The sequence below is a fragment of the Martes martes genome, assembly GCF_963455335.1.
Source record: "Martes martes genome assembly, chromosome: 4".
Classification (NCBI taxonomy): Eukaryota; Metazoa; Chordata; class Mammalia; order Carnivora; family Mustelidae; genus Martes; species Martes martes.
The window spans coordinates 345,203-372,997 of record NC_137891.1 but is presented as its reverse complement, the minus strand read 5'-3'; the positions used below and the strand labels follow the sequence as shown (position 1 = coordinate 372,997).

General features: G+C 67.7%; 8 protein-coding genes across 12 annotated transcripts in view; 3 read left to right on the top strand and 5 right to left on the bottom strand.

The window, feature by feature from the left end:
- Positions 1–28: 28 nt before the first annotated feature.
- On the top strand, positions 29–2,993 carry GPT (glutamic--pyruvic transaminase). The gene is made up of 11 exons (XM_080802423.1): positions 29–422; positions 547–636; positions 711–819; positions 986–1,119; positions 1,272–1,515; positions 1,637–1,716; positions 1,805–1,941; positions 2,037–2,211; positions 2,296–2,451; positions 2,560–2,672; positions 2,743–2,993. Exons 1-11 carry the CDS (start codon positions 261–263, stop codon positions 2,831–2,833), a joined length of 1,491 nt encoding a protein of 496 aa, XP_080658549.1. The 5' UTR covers positions 29–260; the 3' UTR covers positions 2,834–2,993.
- A 1,658-nt stretch (positions 2,994–4,651) lies between these two features.
- Positions 4,652–6,824, top strand: MFSD3 (major facilitator superfamily domain containing 3). The gene is made up of 5 exons (XM_080801063.1): positions 4,652–5,543; positions 5,900–6,047; positions 6,139–6,263; positions 6,331–6,440; positions 6,544–6,824. Exons 1-5 carry the CDS (start codon positions 4,862–4,864, stop codon positions 6,715–6,717), a joined length of 1,239 nt encoding a protein of 412 aa, XP_080657189.1. The 5' UTR covers positions 4,652–4,861; the 3' UTR covers positions 6,718–6,824.
- On the bottom strand, positions 6,818–11,558 carry LOC308341250 (ATP-dependent DNA helicase Q4-like; the record flags this gene model as incomplete). Its single annotated transcript, XM_080801065.1, has 17 exons — positions 6,818–7,127; positions 7,225–7,333; positions 7,483–7,630; positions 7,713–7,893; positions 7,972–8,141; positions 8,223–8,352; positions 8,448–8,724; positions 8,813–9,075; positions 9,151–9,292; positions 9,364–9,543; positions 9,622–9,801; positions 9,879–9,962; positions 10,414–10,550; positions 10,640–10,732; positions 10,817–10,948; positions 11,301–11,427; positions 11,499–11,558. The coding sequence occupies 17 exons, from the start codon at positions 11,556–11,558 to the stop codon at positions 7,003–7,005; spliced, it is 2,538 nt and encodes an 845-aa protein (XP_080657191.1). The 3' UTR covers positions 6,818–7,002.
- A 636-nt stretch (positions 11,559–12,194) lies between these two features.
- LOC308341249 (ATP-dependent DNA helicase Q4-like) lies at positions 12,195–13,248 on the bottom strand. The gene is made up of 3 exons (XM_080801064.1): positions 13,162–13,248; positions 13,049–13,082; positions 12,195–12,949 (listed from the first exon to the last, which is right to left on the bottom strand). Exons 1-3 carry the CDS (start codon positions 13,243–13,245, stop codon positions 12,324–12,326), a joined length of 744 nt encoding a protein of 247 aa, XP_080657190.1. The 5' UTR covers positions 13,246–13,248; the 3' UTR covers positions 12,195–12,323.
- Positions 13,249–13,442: 194 nt separating this feature from the next.
- Positions 13,443–17,422, top strand: LRRC14 (leucine rich repeat containing 14). Of its 5 annotated transcripts, XM_080802848.1 has the most exons (6): positions 13,443–13,509; positions 13,915–14,050; positions 14,597–14,911; positions 15,161–15,514; positions 15,715–16,299; positions 16,392–17,422. In XM_080802848.1, the coding sequence occupies exons 3-6, from the start codon at positions 14,889–14,891 to the stop codon at positions 16,957–16,959; spliced, it is 1,530 nt and encodes a 509-aa protein (XP_080658974.1). In that variant the 5' UTR covers positions 13,443–13,509; positions 13,915–14,050; positions 14,597–14,888; the 3' UTR covers positions 16,960–17,422. The 5 variants fall into 5 exon arrangements, with proteins under 5 accessions (XP_080658974.1, XP_080658976.1, XP_080658977.1 ...); XM_080802851.1 differs by lacking the exon at positions 14,597–14,911 and having other exon boundaries at positions 13,457–13,509; positions 13,915–13,944; XM_080802849.1 differs by lacking the exon at positions 14,597–14,911 and having other exon boundaries at positions 13,457–13,509.
- Positions 17,423–17,860: 438 nt separating this feature from the next.
- Positions 17,861–21,343, bottom strand: LRRC24 (leucine rich repeat containing 24). The gene is made up of 5 exons (XM_080802067.1): positions 21,231–21,343; positions 20,334–20,668; positions 19,892–20,170; positions 19,563–19,731; positions 17,861–18,900 (listed from the first exon to the last, which is right to left on the bottom strand). Exons 2-5 carry the CDS (start codon positions 20,499–20,501, stop codon positions 17,963–17,965), a joined length of 1,554 nt encoding a protein of 517 aa, XP_080658193.1. The 5' UTR covers positions 20,502–20,668; positions 21,231–21,343; the 3' UTR covers positions 17,861–17,962.
- A 568-nt stretch (positions 21,344–21,911) lies between these two features.
- On the bottom strand, positions 21,912–24,534 carry LOC308341926 (UPF0598 protein C8orf82). The gene is made up of 3 exons (XM_080802068.1): positions 24,358–24,534; positions 23,781–23,829; positions 21,912–23,509 (listed from the first exon to the last, which is right to left on the bottom strand). Exons 1-3 carry the CDS (start codon positions 24,517–24,519, stop codon positions 23,064–23,066), a joined length of 657 nt encoding a protein of 218 aa, XP_080658194.1. The 5' UTR covers positions 24,520–24,534; the 3' UTR covers positions 21,912–23,063.
- Positions 24,535–26,544: 2,010 nt separating this feature from the next.
- ARHGAP39 (Rho GTPase activating protein 39) overlaps positions 26,545–27,795 on the bottom strand; it is a 96,670-nt gene continuing 95,419 nt past the window's right edge. The window contains exons 10-12 of the mRNA XM_080802700.1: positions 27,446–27,537; positions 26,873–27,042; positions 26,545–26,755 (exon numbers count right to left, since the gene is read on the bottom strand). Of these exons, the coding sequence (XP_080658826.1) occupies positions 26,561–26,755; positions 26,873–27,042; positions 27,446–27,537 (457 nt within the window). The 3' untranslated portion in view covers positions 26,545–26,560. The remainder of the gene's footprint in view (positions 26,756–26,872; positions 27,043–27,445; positions 27,538–27,795) is intronic.

Sequence of the window (27,795 nt, the reverse complement as noted above, 5' to 3'; positions counted from 1 at the left end):
TCATGCACTCCCTGTGGCTCCCTGGGGCAGAACTGTGCCCAGACGGGTGGGGCGGGGCCCAGCGGCCCCGACTTCTTCAGCCTTTTCTGTCCCTTTCAGTGGGGCCAGCAGGCCGCCGCGAACAGGGTGCCCTTTACTTTGAGCCCCGCTACCCGGGCTCCCTCTTCCCAGCCCCGACCCATCGAGTCTGGACCCAGCCTTCCTTTTCCCCACCTGAATCCTGCTGTGTCCTGACCTTCCTGCCTGGTCTGAGTAGGGTCATGGCCTTGAGGGCAGGTGACCACAGCCAGGTTGCAATGAACGGGCTGAAGGAGAAGGTGCTGACGCTGGACACCATGAACCCGTGTGTTCGGAGGGTGGAGTACGCGGTGCGCGGTCCCATTGTGCTGCGCGCCCTCGAGCTGGAGCAGGAACTGTGTCAGGTATGGCCCTGGGCCCCGCCACTGCCCTCCAGGCTGCACCTGGGCAGCTGCATCAGGCCCATTCCCATAGTCACTCGGGACGAGGACCTGTCCTGTCCTCACGCCTGTACCCTTTCCCTCCCAGGGGGTAAAGAAGCCCTTCACTGAGGTCATCCGCGCCAACATCGGGGACGCGCAGGCCATGGGGCAGAAGCCCATCACCTTCCTGCGTCAGGTGAGGCTCAGCGTTTGCCCTGGTGCCCCTCCCAGCCCGCCCACGTGCTCGGGCTCAGTGTCTGCTGCTCCCAGGTCCTGGCCCTCTGTGTGCACCCCGATCTCCTGAACAGCCCCGACTTCCCTGAGGACGCCAAGAGGAGGGCTGAGCGCATCTTGCAGGCATGTGGGGGACACAGCCTGGGTAAGTGCCAGTGCCCAAACTGGGCAAAGCCCCAGGGAGGAGCGGGAGCTGGTGGGAGGCCGTCCCAGGGGAGGGGCGGACCCAACTGCTGGGAGATAACTCCCGAGGACGGCTAGGGAGCCTCTCAGGTCCTCTTCTCCCTGTCCTGCCCCGCCCTCTGCCCCAGGGGCCTACAGCGTCAGCTCGGGCATCCGGCTGATCCGGGAGGACGTCGCCCGGTACATCGAGAGGCGCGACGGAGGCATTCCCGCAGACCCCAACAACATCTTCCTGTCCACCGGGGCCAGCGACGCCATCGTGGTAGGCCAGGGCCAGGGCAGGAAGATGCTGTGGCTCTTTTCTTGCGGCCTGGGTGGACCTTGCTCCTCCTGGCACAGTGCTCCCGGGCCGGGCGGGGAGCAGGTGCCGTCCCCGTGGGCCCCACCAACCTGGCTTCCCCATCCCACTGACAGACGGTGCTGAAGTTGCTGGTGGCGGGAGAGGGTCCCACCCGCACAGGCGTGCTCATCCCCATCCCTCAGTACCCGCTGTACTCGGCGGCGCTGGCCGAGCTCGACGCTGTGCAGGTGGACTACTACTTGGACGAGGAGCGCGCTTGGGCCCTCGACGTGGCCGAGCTGCGGCGTGCCCTGTGCCAGGCGCGTGGCCACTGCTGCCCACGCGCACTCTGCATTATCAACCCCGGCAACCCCACTGGTGCGCTGCCCGGCCCCCAGCCCTCCCTCGTCCCCCTCCCCACGGGGTCAGTCTGCCCCCCCCTCCCCCCGGCGCAGAGCCCCAGTCTGACCCTGGACATGCTGCGTCCCCCGCGCCCTAGGACAGGTGCAAGCCCGCGAGTGCATCGAGGCCGTGATTCGCTTTGCCTTTGAGGAGCGCCTCTTCCTGATGGCCGATGAGGTGTGGGCAGGGGCTCGCCTGGGGCTTGGGGTCACAGGGCCCGGGTGACAGCACCCTTCCCTCCAGTGACGCTGGTCCGCCCGTCCAGGTGTACCAGGACAACGTGTATGCGGAGGGCTCGCGGTTCCACTCGTTCAAGAAGGTGCTCATGGAGATGGGGCCGCCGTACGCCACGCAGCAGGAGCTTGCCTCCTTCCACTCGGTCTCCAAGGGCTACATGGGCGAGTGCGTGCGGGCTGGGCGGGCGGGGTCGCGAGGCCTGCACCCCAGCTTGGGTCCCCCGCCCGGCCGCGCCCTGACCTCTGCGCTCCCGGCCGCAGGTGCGGGTTCCGCGGCGGCTACGTGGAGGTTGTGAACATGGACCCCGCGGTGCAGCAGCAGATGCAGAAGCTGATGAGCGTGCGGCTGTGCCCGCCGGTGCCGGGCCAGGCCCTGCTCCACATGGTGGTCAGCCCGCCCGCGCCCTCCGACCCCTCCTTCGCGCAGTTCCAGGCGGTGAGCGGGAGGGGCGGGGAGGGGGTGCGATCGCACCACGCCGGCCGCCGCCGGGTCTGATCGGCTCACCCTTCTCGGCCACAGGAGAGGCAGGCGGTGCTGGCCGAGCTGGCGGCGAAGGCGAAGCTCACGGAGCAGGTTTTCAACGAGGCGCCCGGCATCCGCTGCAACCCGGTGCAGGGCGCCATGTACTCCTTCCCTCGCGTGCAGCTGCCCCCGCGCGCCGTGCAGCGCGCTCAGGTGCGGCCCGACTGGCGACTGGCCGGGGGCGCGGGGGCGCGGGGGCGCGGGTGGGGCCCGCCAACCAGCGCTGAGTCTGAGCGCCCGGCCCTGCCCGTCCGCCCCCAGGAGCTGGGCCTGGCTCCTGACATGTTCTTCTGCATGCGCCTTCTGGAGGAGACCGGCATCTGCGTGGTGCCCGGGAGTGGCTTCGGGCAGCGGGAAGGCACCTACCACTTCCGGTGAGGCCCCGCCCCGCATGGCTCCGCCCGGCCGCCCCCAGCACCTTCACTTACCCCCTCGCCCTTTCAGGATGACCATTCTGCCCCCCGTGGAGAAGCTGCGGCCTTTGCTGGAGAAGCTGAGCCGGTTCCACGCCGAGTTCACCCGAGAATACTCCTGAGCCCCGCCCCCGTTTGGGGCCAGGCTGGGCCGGCCCTGGACTGCCATGGCCAGGGCCCTCCCTGGGGGTCTCTGGAGCCCTCTGGACGTGCTCCCGCTATCTGTGGGGCTGGGCCCCTGCCTTTCTGCAGGCCCTTAATAAAGCTGAAGCAGCCTGACTACCTGGAGGCCAGCTGTGTGCACACCCGTAGAGCCGCCCCTGCCCCTGGCCGCCGCGGACTTCCCGTCTGAGCTGGGGTTCTGTGGGGCTTGGAGACCCAGCCCCAGGCAGGACATCTGTCCGCCTTGGGGAGGAGTGGTCAAGGAGGGCTCCCAGAGGAGGGAGGCGCAGTGTCCCTTACTGCAGACGCGGTGCCCCTCACGGGCTGGGTCCCCTCGTGGCCTCTGGTCTTGAGGCCGACATGGCAAACTTCACGTAAAAGTGAGGAGGAGTGAAGGTGTGAAGGAAGGCGCTAGGGCGTGAACGAAGCCGGACGAAGAAACCCAGGAGCTGAGTCCCAGGGGTGGCCACATCCGAAAACGTAGCCTAAGGAAGACGCGGCCAGGCAGCCCGGCCGCGCCTTCCTGTGTCGCCCACCTGTCCCCTGGCAGGCAGCACAGGGAGCGCACTGAGCTGTAAGACGGAGCGGGCAGGCTGGGTGAGCAGCAGGAGACAGAGTCCCAGTGAGGACTCAAGGAGGAAGCCTTGGTTCCCCTCCTGAACGAGCAGGTGGCACGGCGCTGCGGCCCGGGGCTGCTGGAGGAGCCACGGTGGGGGTGGGGAGAACCAACACATAGGTCTTGCTTTGTTTGTATTGGGTTTGGAGTATGTGACATCCTAGTGCAAACACAGCCCTTGGGCTGGGAGGCAGCGAGGGGGGCCTCCCACGCTGGAGCTCCCAAGGGCAGGTGCCGGGGGAAGGGCTGTAAAATGCTGACGCACAGGCACCCTGGGGAGGCCCAGACTAGGGGTGGATGTGCAGCCCTATGTCCTGGCCCCGGGAGCAGAGATGGCGCTTACTGTGTGCACCACAGGCACGGGTGTGGGTCGCTGCCATCTTAGGGAGGGACGCTAGTCCTCATTTTACAGATGAGGAAGCTTGTCAAAGTGACAGGAGACCCACTCCAGGTGGCTTCACCAGCTGTTACTGTAGGGGTTGGATCGGCTTCAGGGGGTCAAGGGTTCGGAGACAGAACAAAGGCTCTAGCTCTGTCCGCTCCGGAGGTGGTTCCTAACCACGGGCCGTACTCACTTCCTCCTCTGGGCCTCGGGAGTCCTGTGGGTGCCACTGTGAGCAGGAGGGACCACGTGAGACCCCCCGTGTTCGGCTGCTCCGGGGACGTACCTCTCCCCTCCACCAAGCCAGCGGCAGGGAGGCAGGGCTTGGGTGGGCCTCTCCCGGCCTGGTCACTGACCCTGGAGGGCGTCTCCGGCAGCAGCTGGCTGCACCGCCCCAGCTGAGACCTTTCGTGGCCCCGGGCGGAAGCAGTAGTGGGCATGGGCACTTAGGAGGCCGCCTCCTCCCTGGGCACTGCTGGAAGGCCCCGGGGGCACTGCAGCACCCAGGCTGCAGGTGAGACATCACGGAAGCACTTGTGGGAATTCAGGGTGTGGGTCCAGGGGGTCTGGCAGCCGGATCTCATCATACCCTTGGGGGAGGGGCCAAGGTTGGCCGCGGGCTCAAGGCCAGGTAGGCGAGTGGCCGCCGGGCCCGCGGCTCCCGGGCCGCATCCAGGTTGGCCACTGGGGGCGCCCGAGGGCGGGCGGCGCTCTGGCCCGCTCGCGCGCTCAGTGGCCGCGCGCCCCGCGCCTGCGTAGTACGCACGCCTCAGGGCCCGCGGGCGCCCGCCGGTCCCAGCGTGAGCCGACTGGTCCCGCTTGAGCCGTGCTGTCGTGTGACCCCCTGACCGGCCCAGACCCCCCTCCGGAACCGCTCTGCCCCGGCGCCAGGTTCTGGTCCGGCTTTGAACCCAGCCCCGGTCCCCGCCCGAGCCCGGGCCGGGCCCCCGCCCCCCGGCACTAGCCCCCGGGCGCCCCGCTCTCCTGGCCATGCGGCGGAAGCTGCTGCCGCTGGCCGGCCTCTACCTGGTGCAGGGCCTGCCCTATGGGCTGCAGTCCGGCCTGCTGCCCGTGCTGCTGCGGGCGCGAGGCCTCTCCCTGACGCGCGTGGGACTGGCCAAGGTGCTCTACCTGCCCTGGCTGTTTAAACTCGTGTGGGCCCCCCTGGTGGACACGCGGGGCTCCCTGAGGGCCTGGCTGGTGCTCAGCACGGCTGCTCTGGGCCTGGTGTGCGGGCTGCTGGCCGCCCTGCCACCCGCGGAAGCCGGCCCGGCTGGGCTGCCGGTCACTGTGGCGGCGCTGCTGCTGCTGCTGAACCTGGGCGCGGCTGTGCAGGATGTGGCCCTGGACACGCTGGCCGTCCAGCTCTTGGAGCCAGCCGAGCTGGGGCCCGGTAACACAGTGCAGGTGGTCGCTTACAAGCTGGGGGCAGTGCTGGCGGGAGGGGGCCTCTTGGCCCTGGTACCCGCGCTCTCCTGGCCCCTGCTCTTCCTGCTCCTGGCCGCTACCTATTGGTTGGCTGCTGCCCTCGTCTGGGCAGCGCCGGCCCTGCAACAACTCCCTGCGTCTGGGCCGTCGGAACCACCCCTCCGCAGCCTGCACCTTCTGCAGGACCTGCTGGCCACGCCCAGTACTCTGTGGACGGCAGGCTTTGTGCTCACTTACAAACTGGGTAAGTGAGGCCGTGAGTCAGGCAGCAGCAGGGTGGGAGCCTGGGGGACCTCCGGCGGGTCTCCGGGAGCCCCGGAACCCATTTTGTGGTCACCTTCGAGGGAGTTAGCATAGCAGGCTGGAGTTCAGCCTGGTTCTCCAGCTCCTGCTGCACGGCTTCCGTGAGCTCCAGCCACGCCGCCTCGGGTCTCTGATGCCGCCTTGTGCTGACCCGAAGCTTGCCTGGTGCCCAGCCCCAGCTGTCTCTAGGCACCTGGGGCCCAGAACGGAGGCAGGGCAGGTGCCCGGCTAGGGGAGCGCCTCTCACGGCCCCAGGGTGAAGGGAGGTGGGAGCCCCTGCTCACGTTCTCCCCACAGGTGAGCAGGGCGCCAGCAGCTTGTTTCCGCTCTTCCTGCTGGACCGCGGCATCTCCGCTCCGGAGCTGGGGCTGTGGAACGGTGTGGGCGCCGTGGTCTGCTCCATTGTAGGCTCGTCCCTGGGTGGGGCCTTGCTGGCCAGGCACAGGTGAGCCCTCCCCGGCCTGGCTCACTCACCTGCACCCCCCCGACCTGTGCCCCACTCCCTGACACGCCCCCCCCCCATCTCCCCACCTCAGGCAACCGCTGCCCCTGCTCAGGTCAGTGCTTCGGTTCCGTCTCGGGGGCCTGGCCTGCCAGACCACCCTGCTCTGCCACCTGGACACCCCAGGGGTCAGGTTGGGCCCCAGCACCGTCCTGAGAGGTGAGGGGCTGGCTGCGGGAGGGGAGGGGTCCCGTGTCCTGGGCCCCGCTGACCTCGGCCCTCCCAGGGGCAGCCCTGCTGAGCCTGTGTCTGCAGCACCTCCTGGGGGGCCTGGTCACAACCACCACGTTCACCCTGATGATGCGGTGCAGCCAGCTGGCGCCCCGGGCCCTGCAGGTAAGGGGGCTGCGGCAGGGACGTGCGGGGGGGCTGCAGGGCTGGCTGGGATCCGAGTGACCCCTCGCCTGACCTCCTGCCCCGTCCCTCCTCGTCCCCGCAGGCCACACACTACGGCCTCCTGGCCACGCTGGAGCTGCTGGGGAAGCTGTTCCTGGGCGCGCTGGCTGGGGCCCTGGCTGACAGCCTGGGGCTGCCTCTCTGCTTTGCCTTCTTCCTGGCTCTCTCGGCCGTGCCCGTTCTGTTCTTGAGCCTGGCCCCGGGCAGCCTGGCCTGAGCCGGGTGCCCGCCAGCCCAATAAAGCTGGGTGTGCCCGTGGCCCGGCTGGCTGGGCTGTGACACAGGCAAGGCTGTCCTCAGAAAAGAGTTACTAAGAGTGACTTGAGCACTTTTTATTCCGCATTTCTGATGGTGGGTTTTCCCCAGGGTAGTCATTGTTGTGGCCACCAAGGTCCCTTTCCCCTGACGCACAGCCACACCTGACCCCTTCCACACTGTGGCCAGGCCACAGGCTGTGCAGGCGTCTGGGGTGGGGGAGCAGGGCCGGCCCATAGCATCGTGGTCAGTGGCCCCAGCGCAGGATCTCCTCTGTGGCCAAGCGCATCAGGGCGGGGAAGCTCAGGCACAGGTGTCTCCTCCAGAAGCGCCGGTCCCGCCCGTACACCTGCGCTGGGAAGCGGGGGCTTCCTGCCGGGGAACAACGGGACGCGGCGCCCTGCGGACTCTGGGCCAGGCCCCAGCCCCACGCCCACCCGTGTCAGAGCCCAGCCTCCCAGGCCCTCACCGATGCCGTGGAAGATGCGGGCCACAGCCCTGCCTGAGAACTGCTGCTCTGGCCACGCGGACAGAAGGTGGCGCACGTCCCGGCGGACCTGGTCCTCCCAGTCCTGGATCTGTGGAGGGCGGGCACGTGAGGCCACTACCACGGCGCCGAGTTCCACGCAGCCCACCGCGGTGCAGGCCAGGAGGCGGACTGTGCGTGTGTATACGCGTGCGCGCACGCCGGCTGAGCTCACTGCAGGCCGGGAGGGGCAGCTCTCACCCCTGCCTGTCCCGGCTCCGGGTCCTGACCGTCTTCCGCGTCCCCGGGCCCCTCTTCCCTGAAGTAGCAGCTGAGCAGGGCCTTGAGCCTGGCACTGCGCTCTTCACTGGGCTGCTCCAAGCAGGGCCCGCAGCTGGGGAAGGCCACGCTGGGGCGAGAGGAGTCTGTCAGAGCTGCCCCCCTGCGGGGCGGGGTGGAGGCGGCCCCGGGCCCGTCCACCCCTCCCGCACCTGTGAAAGGCCCGGAAGGCGCGGCGCAGGTCGGCCAGGGCCTCCCGCTCTCGGGCTTGTATGCGGCCGTACAGGAAGTCACAGATCTGGTCCCTCTCAGGGGCTGTCAGGTCCCCAGGACTGCGCAGACAGAAGGCGAGCTCCCGGAACTCCACCAGCACCCCCGTGTCCCGACGTGCACCTGCCAGAGAGCTCATCACATGCGGGCAGGCGGGTGGCAAGCAGGTCCGGGGCCGAGTGGGCCGGGGGGAGGGCGCACCTGTCGTGGGCTCGGGCTCCCACCGCAGCTGACGGAGAGCCCGCTGTGCTGATGCCAGCTCCCAGCCCGCCGAGTCTGCCAGCTCCACGACGTCAAACTCTACAGAACAGCCTCCCCGACCTGTGTTCTCCGGCGGCTGCTGGGCCAGACATACAGCCAGGAGGGGACACCTGTCCCAGGACGAGGGACACGTGATTAGCCATCCCGGCTCTGTGTCTTCGGCCCCGGCCTGGGCCAGGACGTGTGCTCACCTGTGGGCCAGGGCCAGGAGCTGGGGGGCGCCCCCAGGGCAGCGCAGGCGGCACCGGGCATAGGTGGTTGCCAGCAGCTCCAACCAACGTCGTGGGTGTAGCTCCAGGTAGCACAGCAGGGTCTCAATGGCTGGGGGTGGGGGACGTAGAGCAGGGCTCAGGGACATGGGCATGTGGGGACGCAGGTGTGTGGGGACGTGCCCACTGCTGTCCCCAGTTCCTCACCCTCCTCGGGCATGTCCAGGGCCTGCACCAGCGGCTGCACCGGAAGCGCCCGCTGGTGGCCTGGGCACCGGGCTGCACGCTGGCTGCTGGGCTGCTCAGCCTCCCTCAGGGACCCGGCCACAGGCGGCTTCTGGCTCCCGGCTCCGTCCTCCTCTGGAGGCCGTTGGGCGTGGGCGCAGGCGCAGGGGGGGAACGCGCACTGGACCAGCTTCTTCACGGCGAGAAAGTCCGCTGCGTCGGCATACACGTGTCTCCGCAGCTCCTGCAGGTCCTGGCCCTGTGGCGTGGCAGCCGTGACCGTGTGGCGGGGGGGTGGGGTGTTGTGGCGGGGGCCGGGTGGGGGACTCGAGGGGGCAGGCAAGAACCTGGGGTTGTAGGAAGAGGTGGCAGTGTGCCGGCTGGCCGTCGCGCCCGGCCCGGCCCACAGCCTGCACGTAGGTCTCCAAGCTCGCGGGCAGCCCTAGGTGCAGCACGGCCCGCACGTCTGGCCGGTCCAGCCCCATCCCGAAGGCCACCGTGGCCACCACCACCCGCAGCCGGCCATCCATGAAGGCCTGCTGCACCTGCCGCCGCTCACGGTGACACATGCCGGCGTGGTAGGCTTTGGCTATGGCCTCAGGGACGTGGCCTGCAGGGAAGACAGACGGTCGGGTGCACTGTGTTTCTGGGGCAGGTCTGTGGGGCACAAGGCTGCTGACCTCACCTCCGGGCCCCAGGTCCCAGGACGCACGCAGGCAGGTGCGGAGCAGCGCGGCAACACGCTCTGTGTCCTCGCGTCTGTGGCAGTAGACGATGACGGAGCTCAGAGCGCGAAAGCGGCCACTCTGCAGCAGTGTCACCAAAGCCTGGTGGGTGACAGCGGTCAGTGGGGCTGCCAGAGGCCGTGCCTCTGGTGGGCCCAGGTGTGTCCACCTACCTGCTCTGGGTCCCTGTCCGTGGACACAGAGAGGTACAGGTTGGCAGGGACGGTGACCGGCTCGCGGAGGACGAGCTCCTCGGCCACGCCTAGATGCTGGGCCACATCTTTCGAGGTGCTGTGTGTGGCCGTGGCCGTGAGACCCAGGAAGCAGCGCACACCCAGGTGTTCCCGCAGCACCTGTGTGGGAGCAGAGCTGGTAAGGGTGCCCAAGCCGTCCTCCCTGGCCTGCTCCCTCGTACCCCGACTCAGGCTTACCTTGCAGACACGCAGGTAGCAGGGCCGGAAGTTGTGGGACCACTGGGAAAGGCAGTGGGCCTCATCGACACAGGCAAAAGCGACCGGGGGCAGCTGAGGGAGGCGGCCAGAGGTCCCCAGCCCAGCCCCAACCAGCGCCTCGGGTGACAGCATCAGCACGTGCACCTGGGCCGTCTGAACCTGAGAGTGCAAGGTCAGGAGCGTCACGGAAGGGCCAGTCCGGGCCCCTGCCCGTCCTGCCACGCGAGGCCCCTCACCTTCCTCAGGGCGGACTCACGCTGCTTCCTGGTCATGCCTGCGTGGACGCAGGCCACCTTCAGGCACGGGGGCAGGCCAGACACCTGCAGGGTCAGGAGAACAACCAGTGACAAGCCACCCTTCCTTGGTTCTCCCTCCAGTGGCGCTCCGAGCTGCTCAGCTCGACGGCGGCCACCGTCTCTGCTTTGGGCTCTCTAGGGAGAGCGAGCCCAGATGGCGGAGCCTACAGGACTAAGGCTCGGGGCTGCCCGTGAGCCTCGGCTCAGGAGCGCCAGGAACGGACAGGCCCTATGGGGATGCCCCCCTTCCCCAGCACTGCTGCTCCTCGGGGTCGAGTCATGTCAGCCCAGCTGCCAGGTCCCTGCCGCCATCGGGCCACTACTAGGCCTGGGGCTGTGGACAAGCTGGCGCGCTGAGAACAGCGGAGCTCCTTACAGCTCTGACTAGGTAACAAGCAGCAGCCCAAAGGAGCCAGAGGACCTGTGGGCACCGGTTCCTGCCTTCTGCGTGGGCCCAAGGGTCCTGCCAGAGCACCTGGTCATCCATGAGAGACAGGAGGGGAGAGACCACCAACGTGAGGCAGGGGCTCCGTCGGGCGTAAAGCAGTGCGGGAAGCTGATAGCACAGGGACTTGCCGGCACCAGTGGGCGACACCAGCAGCGTGGACATCCCTGGTGGGACCAACGGTCAGTAGTGCCACCCTGTGGCCGGGCCTTGGTCCTGCCCCCCCCCCCCCGCCCCCCGCAGCAGCCAGGCTCACCAGAAAGGATCTGCATGACCACACGCTCCTGCCCAGGGCGGAAGGCTTGGTGCCCCAGCTGCTCTAGGGCCTGGAACACCTCGGCTGGTGTCTCTGTGGACACAGGTGTTGGTCAGGAGGGCCCCAACTTGCCCCCATCTCCCAAGAAAGGCTCTGGGCTGGTCGGCTTCTGCTCACCTGCCACTTGTCCCGAGGGCCCTGGTGGGTAGAGTGGTGGCACGGGGGGGTGCCGGCAGTGTGCCCGGGGCACGGGCTGCTCCACAGTCACCAAGAGCTCAGGCCCAGCAGGCCCCGTGTCTTTCTCACTCACTAGGATCAGACACAAAAAGGTGGTGTGGGAGCTCTAGGCTAGACTAGGATCTTCCTAGAAAAAACACAAGTAGCTAAGCCTGCCCTCCTCCTTCATTCACCAGGGAGCTGGCAGCTGGCAGGGCCCGTCCTCTGGACTGCTTTGTCCCCGGTGAGCCGGGTCTGCACGTCGTCTTCATTCTCACCGCTCTTCCGGGGACCCAGAGTAGGCTCTGCGTCGGGTGTAAGGAAGGAGCCGCTAGCTTCTTCCGTGTGAGGTAGGTGTGCTCCCCCGCCCCCCGATCCCCCTCGAGAGTACCGCTGTCATCTGAACAGTGTTAGTGCAACCCCTCACCCAGAGTAGAAGTTTCACTTGACTGGGGGCACTGGGATGACCAGTGGCCTAGCTGTCCACACCGGAAGCAAGAATTCTTGAGTCTGGCTCTGGGCTGACCACCTCCAAAGCACTCCCCCTTCTTCTGCCACTTCTGCTTCCACATCTGGGGGCCGCAAAAAACGGTCACATGGTAAAAGGCGGTAGGGATGAAGGGAGTGGCCGCCAGCACCTTACCTGCTTTCGGAGCAGCCTGCCTCGGAGCGCCGGGCCCCGCACGTAGCGTTTCTGCTTCATGTTGAGCCGCACGTAATTACCTCCGCTCCGGACAACAGGCCTAGAAAGGAGGTACGAACAGGCCATGGCCAAAGCCTGCCCCACCCTAGCTCGTCTCAAGGTGACCCTATTGGGAGGCTGACGCTGTGGTACCTGGGGGCTGTGGGGCCACTGGGGGGCTGTGCCCCCACGGGTTCTCCTGGGCAGGCTTCTGCGTGTTCTGGAGCCCCAGCTTCCTCAGGCAGAGGTCCCACGTGACCGCTGGCCCGCTGGGCCTGTGCAGGACTCCCTTCTGGTTCCCTATTCCACGTCCACTTCTTGTCTTGACTGTTGCCAGGTTGGGGGCTCTCTGCACGGACTCTGGCTGTCTGGAGGGCTTGAGTCTCAGGGCCAGCGCCGGGACCAAGGACGGGCGGGACACCTGAAGCCAGAGGTTGTGAGTCCTCTACACCCAGGTTAGGCTGGCAGGCCTTGGAAGCCCCCAGGAAATCTGGGGCCCCGTTTTGACACCGTTGTAGCCAGTCAGGGTCTAGAGAGCACAGTCGTAGGCTCAGGGATGCCTGTAGCTGCTGGAGGCGGCCTGGCCTCAGCCGAGGCTCACGAGGCTGGAGGGGGACCTCACTGACTTCTTCTGGAGAGACGGGGGCAGCCCCTGCGTCTGGTGGCCCTGGGGAGGGCGTCTTGGACGAGGGTCTTCGTGGAGGTCGGGGTATGCGGCCCAGGGCTGGCCCAGCCTGAGAGGGGAAGGACAGACCAGCAAGCGGGAACTCAGGTGTCTGGGCTGCTTCAGACTCTGAAAGCCGCCAGAATGTCCACCCTGAAGCACCGGTTGAGGTGAGAAGCCTGAGGTCGGCCCTGAGGCAGGAGTCCCACCCCGATTAAGGCGGGAAGGGCACGTGTGACCGCGCGGGTACAGGTGCACACGTTTGGAAGGGTTGAGGAGAAAGGCCCTACGGGGACCCCGTCGCTGGGCGGAGACCGGCTCGGCATCCAGGAGGGACGCGCTGCCGGGCCGGTGACTCCCACCTGCAGAGCGGCCTTCAGGTTGGCTTTGAGCCTCTTCCCGTAGTCCGGCACAGACCCCACAGCGCCTGTCCCGCGGAGAGCAGGGGGCGGACTCTGGGCCGCAGCCCGATTCAAGTGCGGCCCCCAGCAGCTGGGCTCCGGCACCTGCAGGAGAGACGGTGGGCGTCCGCGCCCCCCCGAGCCCCGCCCCCTCCGCGGGTCCAGTCCTCCCCCGGGCTCTGCGCCCCCACAGAGGCCTGGTCGCGACGACTCCCGGCTCTGCCACAGGCGCCCGACCCTGGGTACCTCCTGCGCCGCGGCGGGAAGCGACTGCTCGGGGCTGCGAGGTCCCACGCCGCCGGCCCCGCCCAGGGCCCTCTTCAGGGCGCGGTACTCCCGGTAGAGCGCTGGGGGTGCGGCCAAGGGTCACCGGGGGCCGCCCGGCTCCCTCCCCGCCCGCGCCCTCCCGGCCGCGCTCCCTCCCGCCGCGCTGTCCGCGCGCTCACCGCGGGTCTCCTCCGGCGCCGCCTCCACGTCCTCCTGCGGAGGGAGCGCGTCAGCCCGCGGCCGCACCCTCCGCCCCCCGCCCCCCGCCCCCCGCCCCCCGGGCAGCCCGCACCTGGCCGGGCCGCCGCCCGCACTGCCTCCGGAACGCGCGCTCCCAGTCCCGCAGCCGCTCCCGCACGTCCCGCAGCCGCTCCATGGCGCCGGCCGGGCGGCCCCGGGCCCCGCGAATCTCCCGCCTCGAGGGCAACGCCGGCCGCCGGCCAATGGGGGTGCCCGGTATGGTCGGAGGCGGGGCGGCTCGGCAGCCGCCGCCGGGACAGCCAATCAGGGGGGCTCTGGTGGGGCGGCCAATGGGTGGCGGCTACGTCATCGCGGCGCGCGGAGGCGCTGGGCGGGGCGCCGCGGACGGCGAGGCGAGGCGGGGCGGGTGGCGGTGGCAGCGGCAGCGGCTGTGGGGCCGGTGAGCGCGGGGCGCCGGCCGGAGAGGGAGCGGGGCGGCGTGCGTCCCCCGGCCCCGCCTGGCCGCACGAAGCGGGCGCGGGCGCTTGGGGCGGCGCCGCCCGGGAGGCGGGAGCCGGAGCCGGGCGGTTCGTCCGCGGGGTGGGAAGGACCTGGAGCCCTGCGTCGGGCACAGCGACCTCGGGCCCCGGGGGCCGACGCACCGGCTTCGAGGGGCAGATCGCGTCGGGGAGGCGGAGGGCGTCGCCCGAGGGTCTCCCGCGGCTCGAAGCCGGGACGACCCGGGCGGGGGCGTCTTCGGGGAGACGCCGGGACGCGCGGGCCGGGCGGGAGGGGGCGGCGGCCCCTGCACGGAGGCTCCTCCCACGGTGACCACACTGGCTGCTCTCGCTTCCTCTCGTGGCAGGTGCTGGTCGCTCGGTCCTGTCACAGCGAGGTATGAGTCGTCCTCGCGACGTTTGTCTCCAGGCAGCGCAAGGCCGGGGGTTGGCGTTCCGGGCGCCTCCAGAACCAGTGCCCTGAGGACTCGCGTTGTGCATGAGGTTGGGAAGCGCAGGGCCTCTGGAGCCGGACTGCTCCCCCTGCCCCGGGCTCATCGCCCAGGCTGTGACCTTGGGCTGGCAAGGCGTAGAGTTAGTTTTCTAATCTGTTCCCAGGGGTAGGACCGGGAAGCGGTTTTGAGCATGAGGTGCTTGACGCGCAGTAAGTCCGCTGACTGTTGCTGCTGCCGAAGTCAGTGGTAGAGCCGGGGTCCCCGTGCCCCGCAGTCCCAGGCATTTCCTGTGTGCCTCTCGTTAGCCCGGGTGCGCGTTCTGCGCTGTCTCCACCCGTCTGAGCCGCTCTTGGTCTGGGGCCTACTGAGTCCCATGGGTCTGAGACTTGGTCTCTCACTGTGGATCTCGGGGGGCAGGGCGATGTTAAGACAGGTGGCAGAGACCTTGGTGGGTGAGGTTTGCTGTCTGTGGGTGTGTGGGGTCTCCATGCTTGGCGGCACTACTGGACGGTAGTAGTTAGGACCTGAGGGTCAGGCCTGTCTGGACTCAACGTTCCCTGGGGGCCAGCCTTTTTTTTTTTTTTACCTTTGCTAGCGCTTACTAGGCTGCATCAGTGCTTTTCGCTCCTGTCCAAGGACAACCCGCCAGAGCTGGAGGAGAGTGGGGAGGTGAATTGTGATGCGGCTTCCAGCCCCCTCACAGTGTCCTGCCTCCTCCACTGCTTGTGTGGTGGGGGAAGGGCCTGAGCTCTGTTCTCCTTTTGAGGAAGAGAGAGTTTCTGATAAGCAGCTTTGTGACGTGGGAGCCTCAAGTACAAGTCGGGTGGAGGGAGGTCCTGCAGAGCAGTAGCCCTGAAACCCACGCCCGGGCAAGCTGGTCCTCGCGGATGCCGTGCTGGTTATGTATTGTGTGAGGACTGCACTTCCCTAGAGGCCCCATGCTTCTGGAGGGCGGGATCTGGGGGGGTGGCCTTGTCCCCGTTTGCACTTTGCCCATTGCTAGGCACTCAGCACTTGCTCCTCAGTGCCGCGGTCCTCCGCTGAGTGCTAGCGCTGTGCCAAGTGCCATGTTGGGCTTCTCGCTACCAGTGACGGAGGAGGCCGTGGCTGGGTGGTGGCCTGGGGTCTGTCCTCCCCGCTGAAGGGCCCTTCCCTGCAGGTGGCTTCCTGCCTGGCCCAGCGCGATGCACACGCTTGTGTTCCTGAGCACGCGGCAGGTGCTCCAGTGCCAGCCGGCTGCCTGCCAGGCCCTGCCCCTGCTGCCTCGAGAGCTCTTCCCCCTGCTGTTCAAGGTGGCCTTCATGGACAAGAAAACTGTTGTGCTTCGCGAGCTGGTGCACACGTGGCCCTTCCCGCTGCTCAGCTTCCAGCAGCTGTTGCAGGAATGTGCCCACTGCAGCCGGGCCTTGCTGCAGGAACGCCCCAGCACGGAGAGCGTGCAGGCTGTGATCCTGGGGCTGACGGCCCGGCTGCACACCCCAGAGGCGGAGGCTGGCACACAGCCTCTCTGCAGGTATGAGCTCCCCTGAGGGGCCCTCAGGCCCTGGGCTGGGGCGGCGCGGCGGTGGTGGTGCAGAGAGGTCCCCTGTGAGGCTCCAGGTTACTGCGAGAGCTCAGTGCAGTAACGGTCATGTTGCTCCTGTCCCAAGATGGCTGGGAGTGGGTGTGGGCTCGGCTCCCTCGTCTCCTGCTTCAGCCTACCCGTGCTCCCAGGAAGCATGCCCTGCGAGTGCTGGACATGACGGGCCTCCTGGACGACGGTGTGGAGCAGGACCCCGGTACCATGAGCATGTGGGACTGCACAGCAGCGGTGGCCCGCACCTGCATCGCGCAGCAGCAGGGCGGGACTGTGGAGCCTGGGCAGGCCCCCCTTCCTGTGGAGGTTCGCGTGGACCTGCGGGTGAACAGGGCCTCGTACGCATTCCTGCGGGAGGCGCTCCGAAGCAGCGTAGGCAGTCCCCTGCGGCTCTGCTGCCGGGACCTGCGGGCTGAGGACCTGCCCATGCGCAACACTGTGGCTTTGCTGCAGCTGCTGGACGCGGGCTGCCTGCGCCGCGTGGACCTGCGCTTTAACAACTTGGGTCTCCGTGGCCTGTCTGTTATCATCCCCCATGTGGCCCGCTTCCAGCACCTGGCCAGCCTGCGGCTGCACTATGTGCACGGGGACTCCAGGCAGCCCTCTGTGGACGGCGAGGACAACTTCCGTTACTTCCTGGCCCAGATGGGCCGCTTCACTTGTCTGCGGGAGCTCAGCATGGGCTCCTCTCTCCTCTCGGGACGGCTGGACCAGCTGCTCAGGTGAGCAGGCCCCACTACCGCCCTGCCCTTCCTCCTCTCCCCGAGGCCCGCTCCTGGTTCTGCCTGTCTGTGACCTCCTGTGTCCCCCATAGCACCCTGCAGAGCCCCCTGGAGAGCCTGGAGCTGGCCTTCTGTGCTCTGCTGCCCGAGGATCTGCGCTTTCTGGCACGGAGCCCACACGCCGTCCATCTCAAGAAGCTGGACCTCAGTGGCAACGACCTGTCTGGCAGCCAACTAGAGCCCTTTCAGGGCTTACTGCAGGCGGCCGCGGCCACGCTGCTGCACCTGGAGCTGACTGAGTGCCAGCTTGCGGACACCCAGCTGCTGTCCACGCTCCCTGTGCTGACGCGCTGCGCCAGCCTCCGCTACCTCGGCCTCTATGGCAACCCGCTGTCCATGGCGGGCCTCAAGGAGCTCCTCCGGGATTCAGTGGTGCAGGCTGAGTTACGCACGGTGGTGCACCCCTTCCCTGTGGACTGCTATGAAGGCCTGCCCTGGCCACCGCCAGCTTCTGTCCTGCTGGAGGCTTCCATCAACGAGGAGAAGTTTGCTCGTGTCGAGGCCGAGTTGCACCAGCTGCTACTAGCCTCAGGCCGTGCGCACGTGCTCTGGACCACGGACATTTATGGGCGCCTGGCAGCAGACTACTTCAGCCTATGACCTCCAGGCCGTGCTGGGGTTCAGGGCTGCTGGAGGTCCGCCTTGCCTTAGGTAGACAAAGCCTTCCCTGGCACCCTGCCGGAGGCCTGACACAAGGCACTGGTCTCAGGTTTCCTTGCTCCTGGGCGCTGTGAGCCTTCTTTTGCTTTGGGCAGCACCGTGCGGTTTGCCTTGAGCCCGTGCCCCTGACTGGCTGACTGTGGGCTTCAGGGCTGGATTCCAGGCCTGCATGGCCAGATGTGGTTTGGGTGCACTTGGCTACCCTTGGTGTTCTGGTCCTCTCAGAGGATGTTCTCTCTAGGCCCTTCCCAAGAGCGGACTGCCTCCTGGGGCTGAAGCTGGAACACGGACCTGCTTCAAGGAGCGCTGGGTCTCCCTGCCCTGGCACCCAGGAGACCTCCTGGCGGGGCTTTGGAGCCAGAAGGTGTCGTTAAGGTACAACGTGCAGTGTGTTTGGAACTCGAATTTGTGGTGGTTTTTTCTGTCCCGATTGGTCAGAGTGACTGTCGCGGGCTCTGGCGTCATCCCCGACCTGGCCGCTGTCTTCCGGTCCGCTGCCCGCGCCTCCCCTTCCCTGGGCACCCCACCCACCTCACAGCCGGCCCGGGCCTCTCCGCAGCCCGTCGCCCCCCCACCTCGGGGAGACCCCAGGTCCTGCCGCGGGCTGGCGGGCACCCCGCGGAGCTAGAGGGGAGGGCGGTTCTGGGAAGGGTCTTTTCTGGAGCGCCTCGGTAGGGGTGCAGGGACCCCCTCTGGTTGCCGTCCGTCCGCACCTTAGGCCTCCCGTGTGCAGAGCTGGGGTCGGCAGGTGTCCGCGCGCCCCCCCGTCCCGGGCTCCCCGCCCCCCGCCCCCCTCGGGCTCCCCGCGCCCCGTCCCCACACACAGCGCGCCGCACACTGCGCAGCTTCCAGCCTTTACTGACTGCGCCTGCGCGCGGCGAGCCCGGAGCCGGCCAACCCGCGCGGCCCACGTCATCAGCACGCGCCCGCCCCCCGGCCCGGCTCAGCAGTGAATCTCGTAGGCGGCGGGCGGCTGCAGCGGGAGGCCCGGGCCCGGCCCCGGCCCAGTGGCCGCGCCGTCCGCCGCCTCCGTCGGGCCCTCGGCGAAGAGCGGCTTGGAGCGGTCGATGACGAACATCTCGTGGCCTCGCTCGCCGCGGAGCTCCTCGAGCTGCGCGAAGCTGCAGGGCCCGTCCGAGTAGTCGTTGACGAACAGCGCGCCCTCGCCCGGCGGCCCCGGCGCCTTTTTCCGCTTGCGCCGCCGGCGGCAGATCATGGCGGCCAGCAGCAGCGCCGTGAGCGCCAGCAGCGCGATGGCCGCGGCGACGGCCGTCTGCGTGGCCAGGCCCAGCGCGCGGAAGGCCATGCTGCCCGCCTCCTGCAGCGGCTCGTGGCCGGCGGGGCCGGCGGGCGGGGGCGGCGGGGGCGCGCGCGGCAGCGGCTGCTGCTGCTGCGACAGGTTGACCAGCAGCCGGAAGGGCACGCGGGCGGCGCCGCCGGCGTTGGAGGCCTCGCACTCGTACTTGCCGGCGTGCGCCAGGGTGATGTTGCTGAGGAAGAGCATGCCGCTGCCCGTGTCGGGGGCGCCGGGCCCGCCGGGGCGCGGCGCCCCGCCTTCCGGCCGCACCTGAGCCCGCGGCTGCCCTTCGCGGGGCTGGGCCACCTTCCTCCAGGTCACCAGGGGCTGCGGGTAGCCGGAAGCCTGGCAGGCCACGCGCAGGTCCTCCCCCAGGCTGGCCGTCACCTCCAGCGGCTCCACGTGGACGGAGGGCGGGATGCAGATGAGGCTGCTGCCGGCTATGTCCAGGAGACTCTGAAGGGCCAGGCGCGGGGGCTCCGCGCACATGATCTTCTTGTCCCTGGAGCTGAGCAGCCGCTGGCCCCCCTCCTTGATCCAGGCTCCCAGCCAGTGCAGGGCACAGTCGCAGCGCCATGGGTTCTCTGTGGGCAGAGCAGGGGTGGGCAGGTAGCTCAGGGGTGGTTGGCCAGGACAGGAGCCCCTTTCCCGCCTCCCACAGGGGGCCCCTGCCCCCTCTTCTCTGACCCCAAGCTCCTTGGCCTGTGGGCAAGCTCTTCCCTCCCCCTTCCTCAGTTCTGTGATGCAGGTTCCGATTCTCTAGTCTCTAAGAAAGCCTCTACTTCTCAAGTCTCTCCTTGCAAAAAGTCCCATCATTTTGGGGGAACTCTGGTGTCCACGTAGACATCCCACAGCACTAAAACCTCGCAAGTCCTGTCAGCCTTGTCTTCAGGAACTGTGTCTGGAAACGGCCGCTCTACTTTCGTCCTTCCAGTTCCTGCCTGGCTGCCCTGATAGCCCCAGAGTGTGCACGTGGGAGCCCCTCAGCTCCTTCCAGGGACTTCTACTTTAACTGTCTTCCTGAGGGAAGTTCCCTGAGCTGTGCCCCATTCGGGCACCCGCGTTCCCATCAGCCTCCTACCACGGTGCGGGCTGTGGTGTGGCCCTCCAGAGTGCTCCCGGATGGGCTGCGACTCGGAGCCACCGAAACCAAAGCCTGCTCCACACCTGGTCCGTTTGTTTCCTTCTGCCACCACTGTGACCAGGAATAAGCCTTCGCGTGAGGCCCCTTCCCCCCAGGAGGTACCTGTGAGGCGAAGGACTTGCAGGCTGGCCAGGGGCTGTAGGGCCTCACGGCTGATGGTGCCCAGTTGATTCCTGCTGAGGTCCAGCAGTGCCAGTGAGGAGAGCCCCGCCAGGGCCTGGTCCTCCAGCAGCTCAATGCTGTTTTCCTGCAGGTGCAGCTCCTGCAGTCGCTGGAGAAAGGACAGATCATCAGGGAAAGGGGGCCCTGGAAGGCAGGTTCCCTTCTGGGCAGGCTAGACTGGGTTGACTTTTCTCCCTCTAGCTACTCTGGCCGCCCAGGGCAGTGGAGGTATGGGAGGGCCCTTGCCCTTGCCCACCCAACCCCCTCACCGGCAGGTGCAGGAAGGTGAAATCCAGCAGCTGCACCAGCTGGTTACCAGCCAGGTAGAGTGCGCGCAGCTGGCCCAGGCCGGCGAAGGCGCCGACCCGCAGGCCTCGCAGCCGGTTGCCGGTGAGCGCGAGCTCGAGCAGGCGTGGCTGTGCGCGGAAAGCGCCGGGCTCCAGGGTGCGCAGGCTGTTGTTGTGCAGGTAGAGTCGGCGCAGGGCTGCGAGAGGTGCCAGGACGCCCGGTTCCAGGCGCGCGATGCTGTTGTCCTGCAGGAACAGCGTCTGCGGCCGGAGGGAGGGAGGGAGGGAGGAGGTGTCTTTACCCCTCGGAGGGAGTCTCCCTCTTCCCTAGAGCGCTCCGGTACCCGCGGGGACGCTCACACACCCTCCCTTCGTGTCGCAGGTACCTCTGCCCCGCGGCCCAGCGGCCCCGCGCGGTGCCCACCTGCGTCCCGGGTGGGATTCCGGGCGGGACGACGCGCAGCCGCAGGGCGCCGCACTCCACCGTGGCGCTGTAGCAGCGGCAGGCGGCCGGGCAGCCGGCAGCGCGGGGCGGGAGGTCGGGGAACCACAGCAGCCATAGCAGCAGCAGTGTGGGCGCCCCCGGGGCCATCTCCCGCGGGGCCGGCCGCGGGCCACGAAGCTGCAGCCTCCGGAAGGGCCTCCTTAGCGTCCCCCCGGCTGCGATGCGCCTCCTGAAACACAGGTCGGCAGGCCTGCCCCCAACACTTGAGAGCCAGAGGAGGACAGGGATGGAGGCCCACACCCTGTGTGTAGTTTCTGAAAAGTTATCAGTTCAAGCAATTGGTTAAAAAAAAAAAAAAGCTCATTTCTTTCCTTTGCGAAAACAGTCATGAAGATCTGGCTTCAATTTGGAATTTCCACTGTTCTTGGTCTTACTACACAGGCCATGTGGGGAGAGTCAACCCTGCCTCACTCCCTTGTCTCCCCATCTATCTCCATCCGGCTCTGTACGGGGCTTCCTGCTCATGCGTGTGCACGTCTGGATCTGGCTTCCCTCTTCATCCGAGGACTCCGAGGTGCAAGAGGCTGGTGCATGGTGTGAGCTTGGGAACATGTAGGTGGTGAAGCCTGTTGCCCAAGCACAGGCTAAGAGGGCAAGAGTGGGCTCTGGGAAGGCCTCTTTCCCCTCGTCCACATGGACTCCTCTCTCTGACACCTCCAAAAGCAGAGTCCATAACAAGTGCCCCCCATAAAAGGCCCAAGGCCGCACCCTGCCAGTGTCCTTGTCTTCACCTGACCCTGACCCAGCCATTAAGTCTAGTCCTTTTATCCCTAGAACTCATGCTGTGTTCCCTGACCCGGGGAGCACCTGACATACCTTGACGGGTAACATGGGCAGAATGGATCCTGGAAGCCACCAGCCAAAGGAAAATGCAAGCACAGCTGCCCCTGCCCTCCTGGGGGTGATGGTGGGTGGAAGAGCTTGCAGAGAATTAGGGGTATTTCTCAGGGAACTTGCTAGAGAATTGGGGGATGTAGCACACAATAGGAAAGTCAGTTTAGAAGCCATGGCCTGTGTTCTCCCTGCTGGCTTCCAGCAAGGTGCTTCTGAATTTGGGCTCTGGAACAGCTGGGTCGTAAGACGACCCTTGGGCCACCAACTGGGTTTCTAGGGTAGTTTGCCCAGTGGGCTGTGGGAGCAGTGACCTCCTGAACTGTGAAGGAATAGAGTGTGTTGGGCTTTATGCTCGTGCACCTGTGATCCTACAAAGATGGGAAGGTCTGGGTCCAGTTCTGGGCACAGGAAGTCGAGTTTTAAAGGTGGGGACTGGGGCTAAGACGCAAGCTAGTCTGGGGCCAGGGATGGCAACCCTGATGGCGTTCTGTCATCCAGCCTCCAGCCCTTTCCTCCAATGTCCCACTCTGAACCCCTGCCTGTTTACCAGGTCTCCCTGCTAGCAAGAGGGAGTCATGTGGAAAGGCACCAAGTGTGGCCTTGGTGTCTGTCCAAATCTTGCTCTAAATTGTAACTCACATGATTATTTAAAGTCACTAGAAATGAGGTAGGCACAGCAAAAGTTTTAATGGAATATAGCTTTGGCCTAGGCAGAGGCAGTTCCCAGGTGTCTCGGGATGTGTGTGAACCCCAAGGACCTGAAAGCATACTTCGGGCTCCCGGGAGCCATTTCCCTGAGCCAAAGGGCTGGCCAAGGCTTGCCCACCCAGCCTCCCCCGGCAAGTCCTCTCAAGTGGAGGAGCTTCTCGGCTTCCTCCTTAGGATTCAAGGCACTGCGGTTCACAGGGACACCCCCTAGACGCTGACTGGAATAAAAGGGCCGGCCTGAGCAGGGATGAGGGCCCAGGCGGGAAGGGCAGAGAAGGCCAGCCCAGAAATCCTTCCACCCAGCGGACAGCCCTCTAATCCGGTCGCGCAGGGGGCGGGGCGTCACACACAGGATTCTGCGTTGGCTGTCACCGTCTCCCGGGCGCCGTCCGTGCGGGGACTGGAGGGGCGAGGAATCCCTGCGACCCCCTCGGGACCAGCGCGAAGCGCGAGCCGCGTGCCTCGATTCCCCCACGGTGTCACCTGCACCCCCTCCAGCGCGGGTCTGTCCTGGGCCGGTTCAGGGCAGGGCGTGGTCCCCGCCGGGTCTCCTCCCCTTCTGGGTGCGCGCGGGGCACAGAGCCGGGACGGCCCCCGATCCCGCCCCCATGCCCGCTGACCTCGGGTCGGGCGCCCCCTCACCTGACGCTCCTGCGGCGCGGCTCCCCCGCCGAGCCCGCGGCGCCCCGGCCCACCGAGCAGCGCCGGGCGGGGGAGGGGGCGGGCGCCGCTCGCGCACGCGCACTGGAGCCCCCGCGCCTCCGGCCCGGCTTCCCCCCGCGAGCGAGGGCCAAACCAAATGAAAGGACGCCCCGGGCCCGAGGTGTGGGGAGGGAGCAGAAGGGCCCGCGACCCCGCCCTTCCTCGCGGTCGAGGCTCCGGAAGCCGCAGCAGCACCTCGGACAGCGCCGAGCGGCCCGGGGCCGCGGTGCACCTCTGCCGCGCACGCGCATCCGGCCGGCGCGCTCCTCGGGTGCGCGTGCGCAGCGATGCGCGGCCGGGACCCGCGAGGAGGGGGGCGGGGCCGCGGGGTGGGGGTGGGGGTGGGGGTGGGGGCGGAGGCGGGGGCCCGGGGCACCTGCGGCCGCCCGCTGTCCAGCAGGCGGCTCAGGGCGGCGGGGTCGCGAGCAGCAGCGGGGCCAGGTCCATGGTGAGGGCGAGGCGGCGGCCTTGCCAGCGCACGTGCGAGGGCAGCGCGGACGCGCCGGGCGGATACTCGAAGCAGGCGCTAAGCTCGAAGGCCAGGGCTGAGCGCACCAGGCCCACGCCGCCCGCACGCTCCGGCGCCGGGTGGTAGAGGCGCCCATTGGCGGCCAGGGGCAGCAGGCGCGCCGGCTCGAAGGGCACGGCCAGGGCCTCCCCGCCGCCGCAGTAGGAGAGACGCGGGGGCCCGGGGCCCGAGGCCAGCAGGTGCGTGAAGACCACGGGCCGGTCTTCGCAGCGCAGGAAATTGCGCTCCCTGCCGCAGGGCGAGAGGAAGGGGAAGGAGGTCTCGTAGCGACCGCTGCGGTTGGGTCTCAGGCGGGAGAAGAAGGTGACCAGGAACTGCGGGTCTGGAGGTGAAGGGGCACGGCTGCTTACCATGCCAGTCTGCGCGGGCCTCTGCTCCCCCGGGCAAGCGGCTCGCCCTGGGCAACGCCAACGGCTGGCACCGGGGGTCGGTACGCCCCCTTGGCCTCGGTCTGGACAGCAGGGCTCTTGGGCGCGGGACGCCCAGCCCTCTGCTTCGGGCGGGCCAGTGGGCCAGTGGGGAGGCCGGGGAGCAGAGCGCACCAGGGCCTTGCCAAAGGGACACGGAAGGTGGGGAAGAGGGTGCAGCAGTACCTTTGAAGCAGGTGATGAAGTTCTTCATTTTGGAGTCATCCAGGAAAAGCTGCGGACAGAGAGGCAGGCCATGGCCCATGAGTCCCCGCCGGGAGCCAGACGGAGGCGCCCACGGGCGGGGAGGCCTTGGGCAGGCCTGAGCCGGGGCTAGGGTCCGCCTCCCTTGCTCGCCTGTGCACACCGTGTGCAGAGGGGCGAGTGGAAAGTAAACCCGGGGCCCCCACCAACATTCCCGCGTCTACCCCGCACGCCGGGCCGTGCGGGTGCCTGAGCTGCCGTGCTTTGCCCGCGCCTCTCCCTTCCTCAAGCTTCTAACCGGGTGTGCCACCTCCTCCGCGGAGGCTCCCCGACTCGCTTCCTCCCGACGTGCTGGACGTCCCCGCTAGGGCTTGCGAGCCAGGCGGGGCGGCCCCGGGGCAGGCTGGCGGCGGCGGAGGCCGGGCGCCCCCATCTCCAGCGCGCCGACCCGGCGGGGCAGTCCCGGCGACTCACCTCGGGGACCCCGCCCCCCGCAGCGCCCGCCCTCCGGCCCCACCTCTCCGGCAGGTGCGCCCCGCAGGCCCCGCTCCAGGCCCACCTGGCCCTGATGATCCACGTAATAAAAATACTCTCGCGTCCGGGGCTCCGGGGCCTGGCCCTGCGTGTAGGACATGTCCCCGCCCCCCCCGCAGGCCCGGGTCCCCGGGGAGCGCGCCAAGGCCCGGGCGCCGCCCGGGAGCGCCCCGCACGCCCGCCACATCTTCCTCCCGCGCCGGAAGCGGCGGGCCGGTCACGCGGGGCTGGCGCCGCGAGAACACGCGTCCCCCGGCGGCTGCGGCCTCACACTTCGGGTTCCGGGGACTAGCGCGGGGCTCGCTTTCCCCGGGCGCGGCGGACTCCCGCACGGCGGGGGCGCCCGCCCTGCAGTGCCGCCGGGGAAGGGTTACCGGACGGGACCGCCGGGCAGCGGGGCGGGGGCGGGAACGCGGGCTCTGTCCCTCCGCCCTCGGAGGCTGGCGGCCGGCGCGGGGACGAGGTGCTCGGAAGGCCGGCTCGGCTGGCCGGCGACCGCGCGTTCGCTCTGCCTGGCCCCAGGGCAGGTTGGGGGCAGGACGCGGCACAGCCCACTCTCCGCGCAAACGGGCAGGGACTTACGGGTCGACACATCGCCCAGGTGGCCGCAGACGGCGCAGGGGGACCTGACACCCAGCTGGTGCCTCCTCCCTGGCTCAGCCCCTCTCCCCCATTCCCAGGAAACAGCCTTGCTGCTGGCCCACAGCCCTGCGCCCCCTCTCCGTTCCCCCATCTATCCCCGGGCCTGTCCACCTAGGTGACCATACTAGCAGCAGCCCAGCCCCCAGCCCAGCCCCCTGCGGCGACTGGAAGAGCGCGAGGCGACAGGCAGTGACCATGGCTCGCAAGTGTCCGTATGTATTTTATTCACACAAAGTGTCATCACCTCTTGAGTCCATGCGTCAGAGCGAGAGTCTGTGGCAGGGCCGTCCACCCTGGGCCTGGAGACCACCCGACTGAGGACACTACCTCAGGGGACACCCGGGCAGCAGCAGGGCTGGGCTTTTTTGTTTTTAATAATAAATAAAAACTCAACTCTAAAAAATATATATATATATATATATATATATAAACTGGGGAGAAATTAAGTTTTACAATTGGAACTCAAAATTCCAAAATGGAAAATGTACAAACTGAGAGTCTAGGTACCTCCTACCCCCAGCTCTGGCTTTGAGGAAGGGCAATCCTGGGGGCTCCCTGGTTCCCCAGCTTGGGGCTCCTTCCCTCTGTTCCACTTCAGGTCCCAGAAGGGGATGGGGCAGGACTTGGTTTTTGGTCGGAGCCAAAAAGTGGCGAAGAAAATGAAGGAGTGATATCAACTTGCTCTGCACAGAGGACAGGCTAGGACGGCTCAGAGATAAATAGCATTTGGGTTAAAACTATGTCATTAGCAAATTTAGTTCTATCTTTTCCTCTATATCTTTATACACAGGCGGATTGGTATGCTGGATAGAATCTGATTTTATAGTTACACGAAGAAAAAATACTCTTGCCCCTCCCCCACCCTGCCCCAAGAATGCCTGCCCAACAACCCTGCCCCCCACCCCAGAGGACTTTGGTTTGGGGGCCCCTCCCCGCCCAGAGAGAGCCTGCAGGGCCCTGTTCCGGTGGACAGTCCAGTGCCCTGGGACCCCCAATTCCTGTGCAATCTCGACGATGGAAGCCACAGGTGCCAGGGTGCGGGGTGGGGAGGGGGGGAGGCTACGGGCCAGGAAGGAGACCGAAGGGAAGTGCCGGGCAGAGGAAAGACGGGCAGCCGGGCAGGGGGCCAGGCCAGGACCAGGCCGAGCGCAGGAGCCCCGGCCTCCTGCCAGGAAGCTCACCCCAGGGGCGGGGGGCGGGGGGCGGGGGGGGGGGGCGCGTGTGCTCTCAGGCCGGCCAGGAGGGGCAGTGTCGCTTGGCTCCAGGAAACAGAAGGCACTTTCTGGGGGCTGACCGGCCGGCGGTGGGCGGGGCGGTGCCCAAGGAACTGGCCACTAGGGAGCGGCGCGAGGGGGCCCAGGGGCGCCCCTCCCACGGGCCCTCTGGCCGGGCCGCGTCCGCAGGCCCAGGGCCTGGGGTAGGGGGAGAGGGTGGGGGGGTGGTTCCAGGGCTGGGGCGGGCATGGGCGGGGCCCGGCATGCTGCCTCCGCGGCTAGGGCGTTCCCTCCCCCCTCCCCGCGTGCTCCCCTGCCCGGGCGCCCCCGAGCGTTGGCTCTGCCCGCACCCTCGGTCCTCGGGCCCCCGCGCTATAGCACGCCCTCCATGAAGCTGGTGTCCAGGTGCTGGATGAGCACGCGGAGGAACGACATCTCCTTGCGCGTGTTCTCGAAGATGACGCGCGGGTCGTCCGATCGGCAGCGCAGGCAGTTGGGCGCCATCACCATGGCCAGGTTGCTGACGTCCATCTTGGTGATGGCCACGTTGGCGGGCTGCACGAACACCTGCGCAGAGGGGCCAGGACGGTGGGTCGGGCCGGGGCGCGAGGCGCGCCCCGGGCGGGTGTGCGCGCGTGCCCGTGTGCACCCCGCGGGGAGTGTCCCAGGTGTGCGCGCGCGTACCTGAAGGAAGCGGATGAGGTAGCACAGCACCAGGCGGTTGATACGCGGCAGCGCGTGCACCACGGCCACGGCGGCCTCGGGGTTCTCGTAGTGCGCGATGCACTGCTCGTAGAACTCGTGCGGGATCAGGGGCTCCTCCAGCTCCCGATACCACAGCTTCAGGAGCGAAGCTGCGGACACAGCGGCGGCGGAGGGGGGCGCGCTCAGCACAGACCGCTGGGTGGGCTCCCTGGACCGCTCGGGAGCCAGGGGGTGGCCGGAGGGTTAGGGCGACACAGGGCGGGGGCAGCGTGTGGCGCGTGAGCAGTGGTGGTGTCAGGCCGGACTGGAAAGGCCCAGACCCTGTCGCGCTGGTGCTCCTGAGGACCTGGATGGACCCCGGGGGGCTGGGGGTGATGCAGGGAGTAAGGGAGAGGGGCAGGCAAGGCCCCAAGGACACTGTATGGTGGGCAGGGGTTGTCTGTGCTGGAAACAGACCGGGAACCATGGCATCACTGGGGGAACAAGGGGGAACCCAAGCGCTCCGGCTGCCTGCACCGGGCTGCTCCTGCTCCCAGGGGGATGGGGGCTCACCAGGGACGTGGGGGTCCTCCAGGCCGGTGGGCACCTTCCACTGGTCCACCTGCAGCTTCAGGGCGTTCACCTCATCAATGTCCCCAGGGACTCTGTGGAGCATGGGGGGGTCTCACTGGGGAGGACTGTCTGCACCCTGACGGCTGTCCCTCTTCCCTCTGCTGGCCTCCCCCAGGCAGACGCCTTCATCAGCAGGTCGTTTAAGGCTCAAACCCATAGGCCTCAGTTTCCCCAGCTCTCCCCTTGGGGCCTGGGTAGGTGAGTCCCGGCAGCAGGTTGCAGGCCTTGTGCTCCTCCCCACCGGGCAGGGACTGTCAACCCTGCCCACAGGTGAGCACCATCTCCTGGCT

What these genes read in the sequence shown, in the direction of transcription:
- GPT (XM_080802423.1), top strand. Translation starts at nt 261, where the DNA reads ATGGCCTTGAGGGCAGGTGACCACAGCCAGGTTGCAATGAACGGGCTG. An exon ending in GGGCCAGCGACGCCATCGTG is followed by an intron (nt 1,120 to 1,271) that starts GTAGGCCAGGGC and finishes TCCCACTGACAG; the next exon opens with ACGGTGCTGAAGTTGCTGGT. An exon ending in CCTTCGCGCAGTTCCAGGCG is followed by an intron (nt 2,212 to 2,295) that starts GTGAGCGGGAGG and finishes TCTCGGCCACAG; the next exon opens with GAGAGGCAGGCGGTGCTGGC.
- MFSD3 (XM_080801063.1), top strand. Translation starts at nt 4,862, where the DNA reads ATGCGGCGGAAGCTGCTGCCGCTGGCCGGCCTCTACCTGGTGCAGGGC. An exon ending in GCCTTGCTGGCCAGGCACAG is followed by an intron (nt 6,048 to 6,138) that starts GTGAGCCCTCCC and finishes TCCCCACCTCAG; the next exon opens with GCAACCGCTGCCCCTGCTCA. An exon ending in TGGCGCCCCGGGCCCTGCAG is followed by an intron (nt 6,441 to 6,543) that starts GTAAGGGGGCTG and finishes TCGTCCCCGCAG; the next exon opens with GCCACACACTACGGCCTCCT.
- LOC308341249 (XM_080801064.1), bottom strand. Translation starts at nt 13,245, where the DNA reads ATGGAGCGGCTGCGGGACGTGCGGGAGCGGCTGCGGGACTGGGAGCGC. An exon ending in GCGGGCGGCGGCCCGGCCAG is followed by an intron (nt 13,083 to 13,161) that starts GTGCGGGCTGCC and finishes CTCCCTCCGCAG; the next exon opens with GAGGACGTGGAGGCGGCGCC. An exon ending in GGCGCCGGAGGAGACCCGCG is followed by an intron (nt 12,950 to 13,048) that starts GTGAGCGCGCGG and finishes CCGCACCCCCAG; the next exon opens with CGCTCTACCGGGAGTACCGC.
- LRRC14 (XM_080802847.1), top strand. Translation starts at nt 14,046, where the DNA reads ATGAGGTTGGGAAGCGCAGGGCCTCTGGAGCCGGACTGCTCCCCCTGC. An exon ending in TTGGGCTGGCAAGGCGTAGA is followed by an intron (nt 14,141 to 15,160) that starts GTTAGTTTTCTA and finishes CCTTCCCTGCAG; the next exon opens with GTGGCTTCCTGCCTGGCCCA. An exon ending in CGGCTGGACCAGCTGCTCAG is followed by an intron (nt 16,300 to 16,391) that starts GTGAGCAGGCCC and finishes TGTCCCCCATAG; the next exon opens with CACCCTGCAGAGCCCCCTGG.
- LRRC24 (XM_080802067.1), bottom strand. Translation starts at nt 20,501, where the DNA reads ATGGCCCCGGGGGCGCCCACACTGCTGCTGCTATGGCTGCTGTGGTTC. An exon ending in GAATCCCACCCGGGACGCAG is followed by an intron (nt 20,171 to 20,333) that starts GTGGGCACCGCG and finishes CTCCGGCCGCAG; the next exon opens with ACGCTGTTCCTGCAGGACAA. An exon ending in GCAAGTCCTTCGCCTCACAG is followed by an intron (nt 18,901 to 19,562) that starts GTACCTCCTGGG and finishes CTCTGCCCACAG; the next exon opens with AGAACCCATGGCGCTGCGAC.
- LOC308341926 (XM_080802068.1), bottom strand. Translation starts at nt 24,519, where the DNA reads ATGTGGCGGGCGTGCGGGGCGCTCCCGGGCGGCGCCCGGGCCTTGGCG. An exon ending in ACGTGGATCATCAGGGCCAG is followed by an intron (nt 23,830 to 24,357) that starts GTGGGCCTGGAG and finishes CTCTGTCCGCAG; the next exon opens with CTTTTCCTGGATGACTCCAA. An exon ending in CTTCATCACCTGCTTCAAAG is followed by an intron (nt 23,510 to 23,780) that starts GTACTGCTGCAC and finishes CTTCACCTCCAG; the next exon opens with ACCCGCAGTTCCTGGTCACC.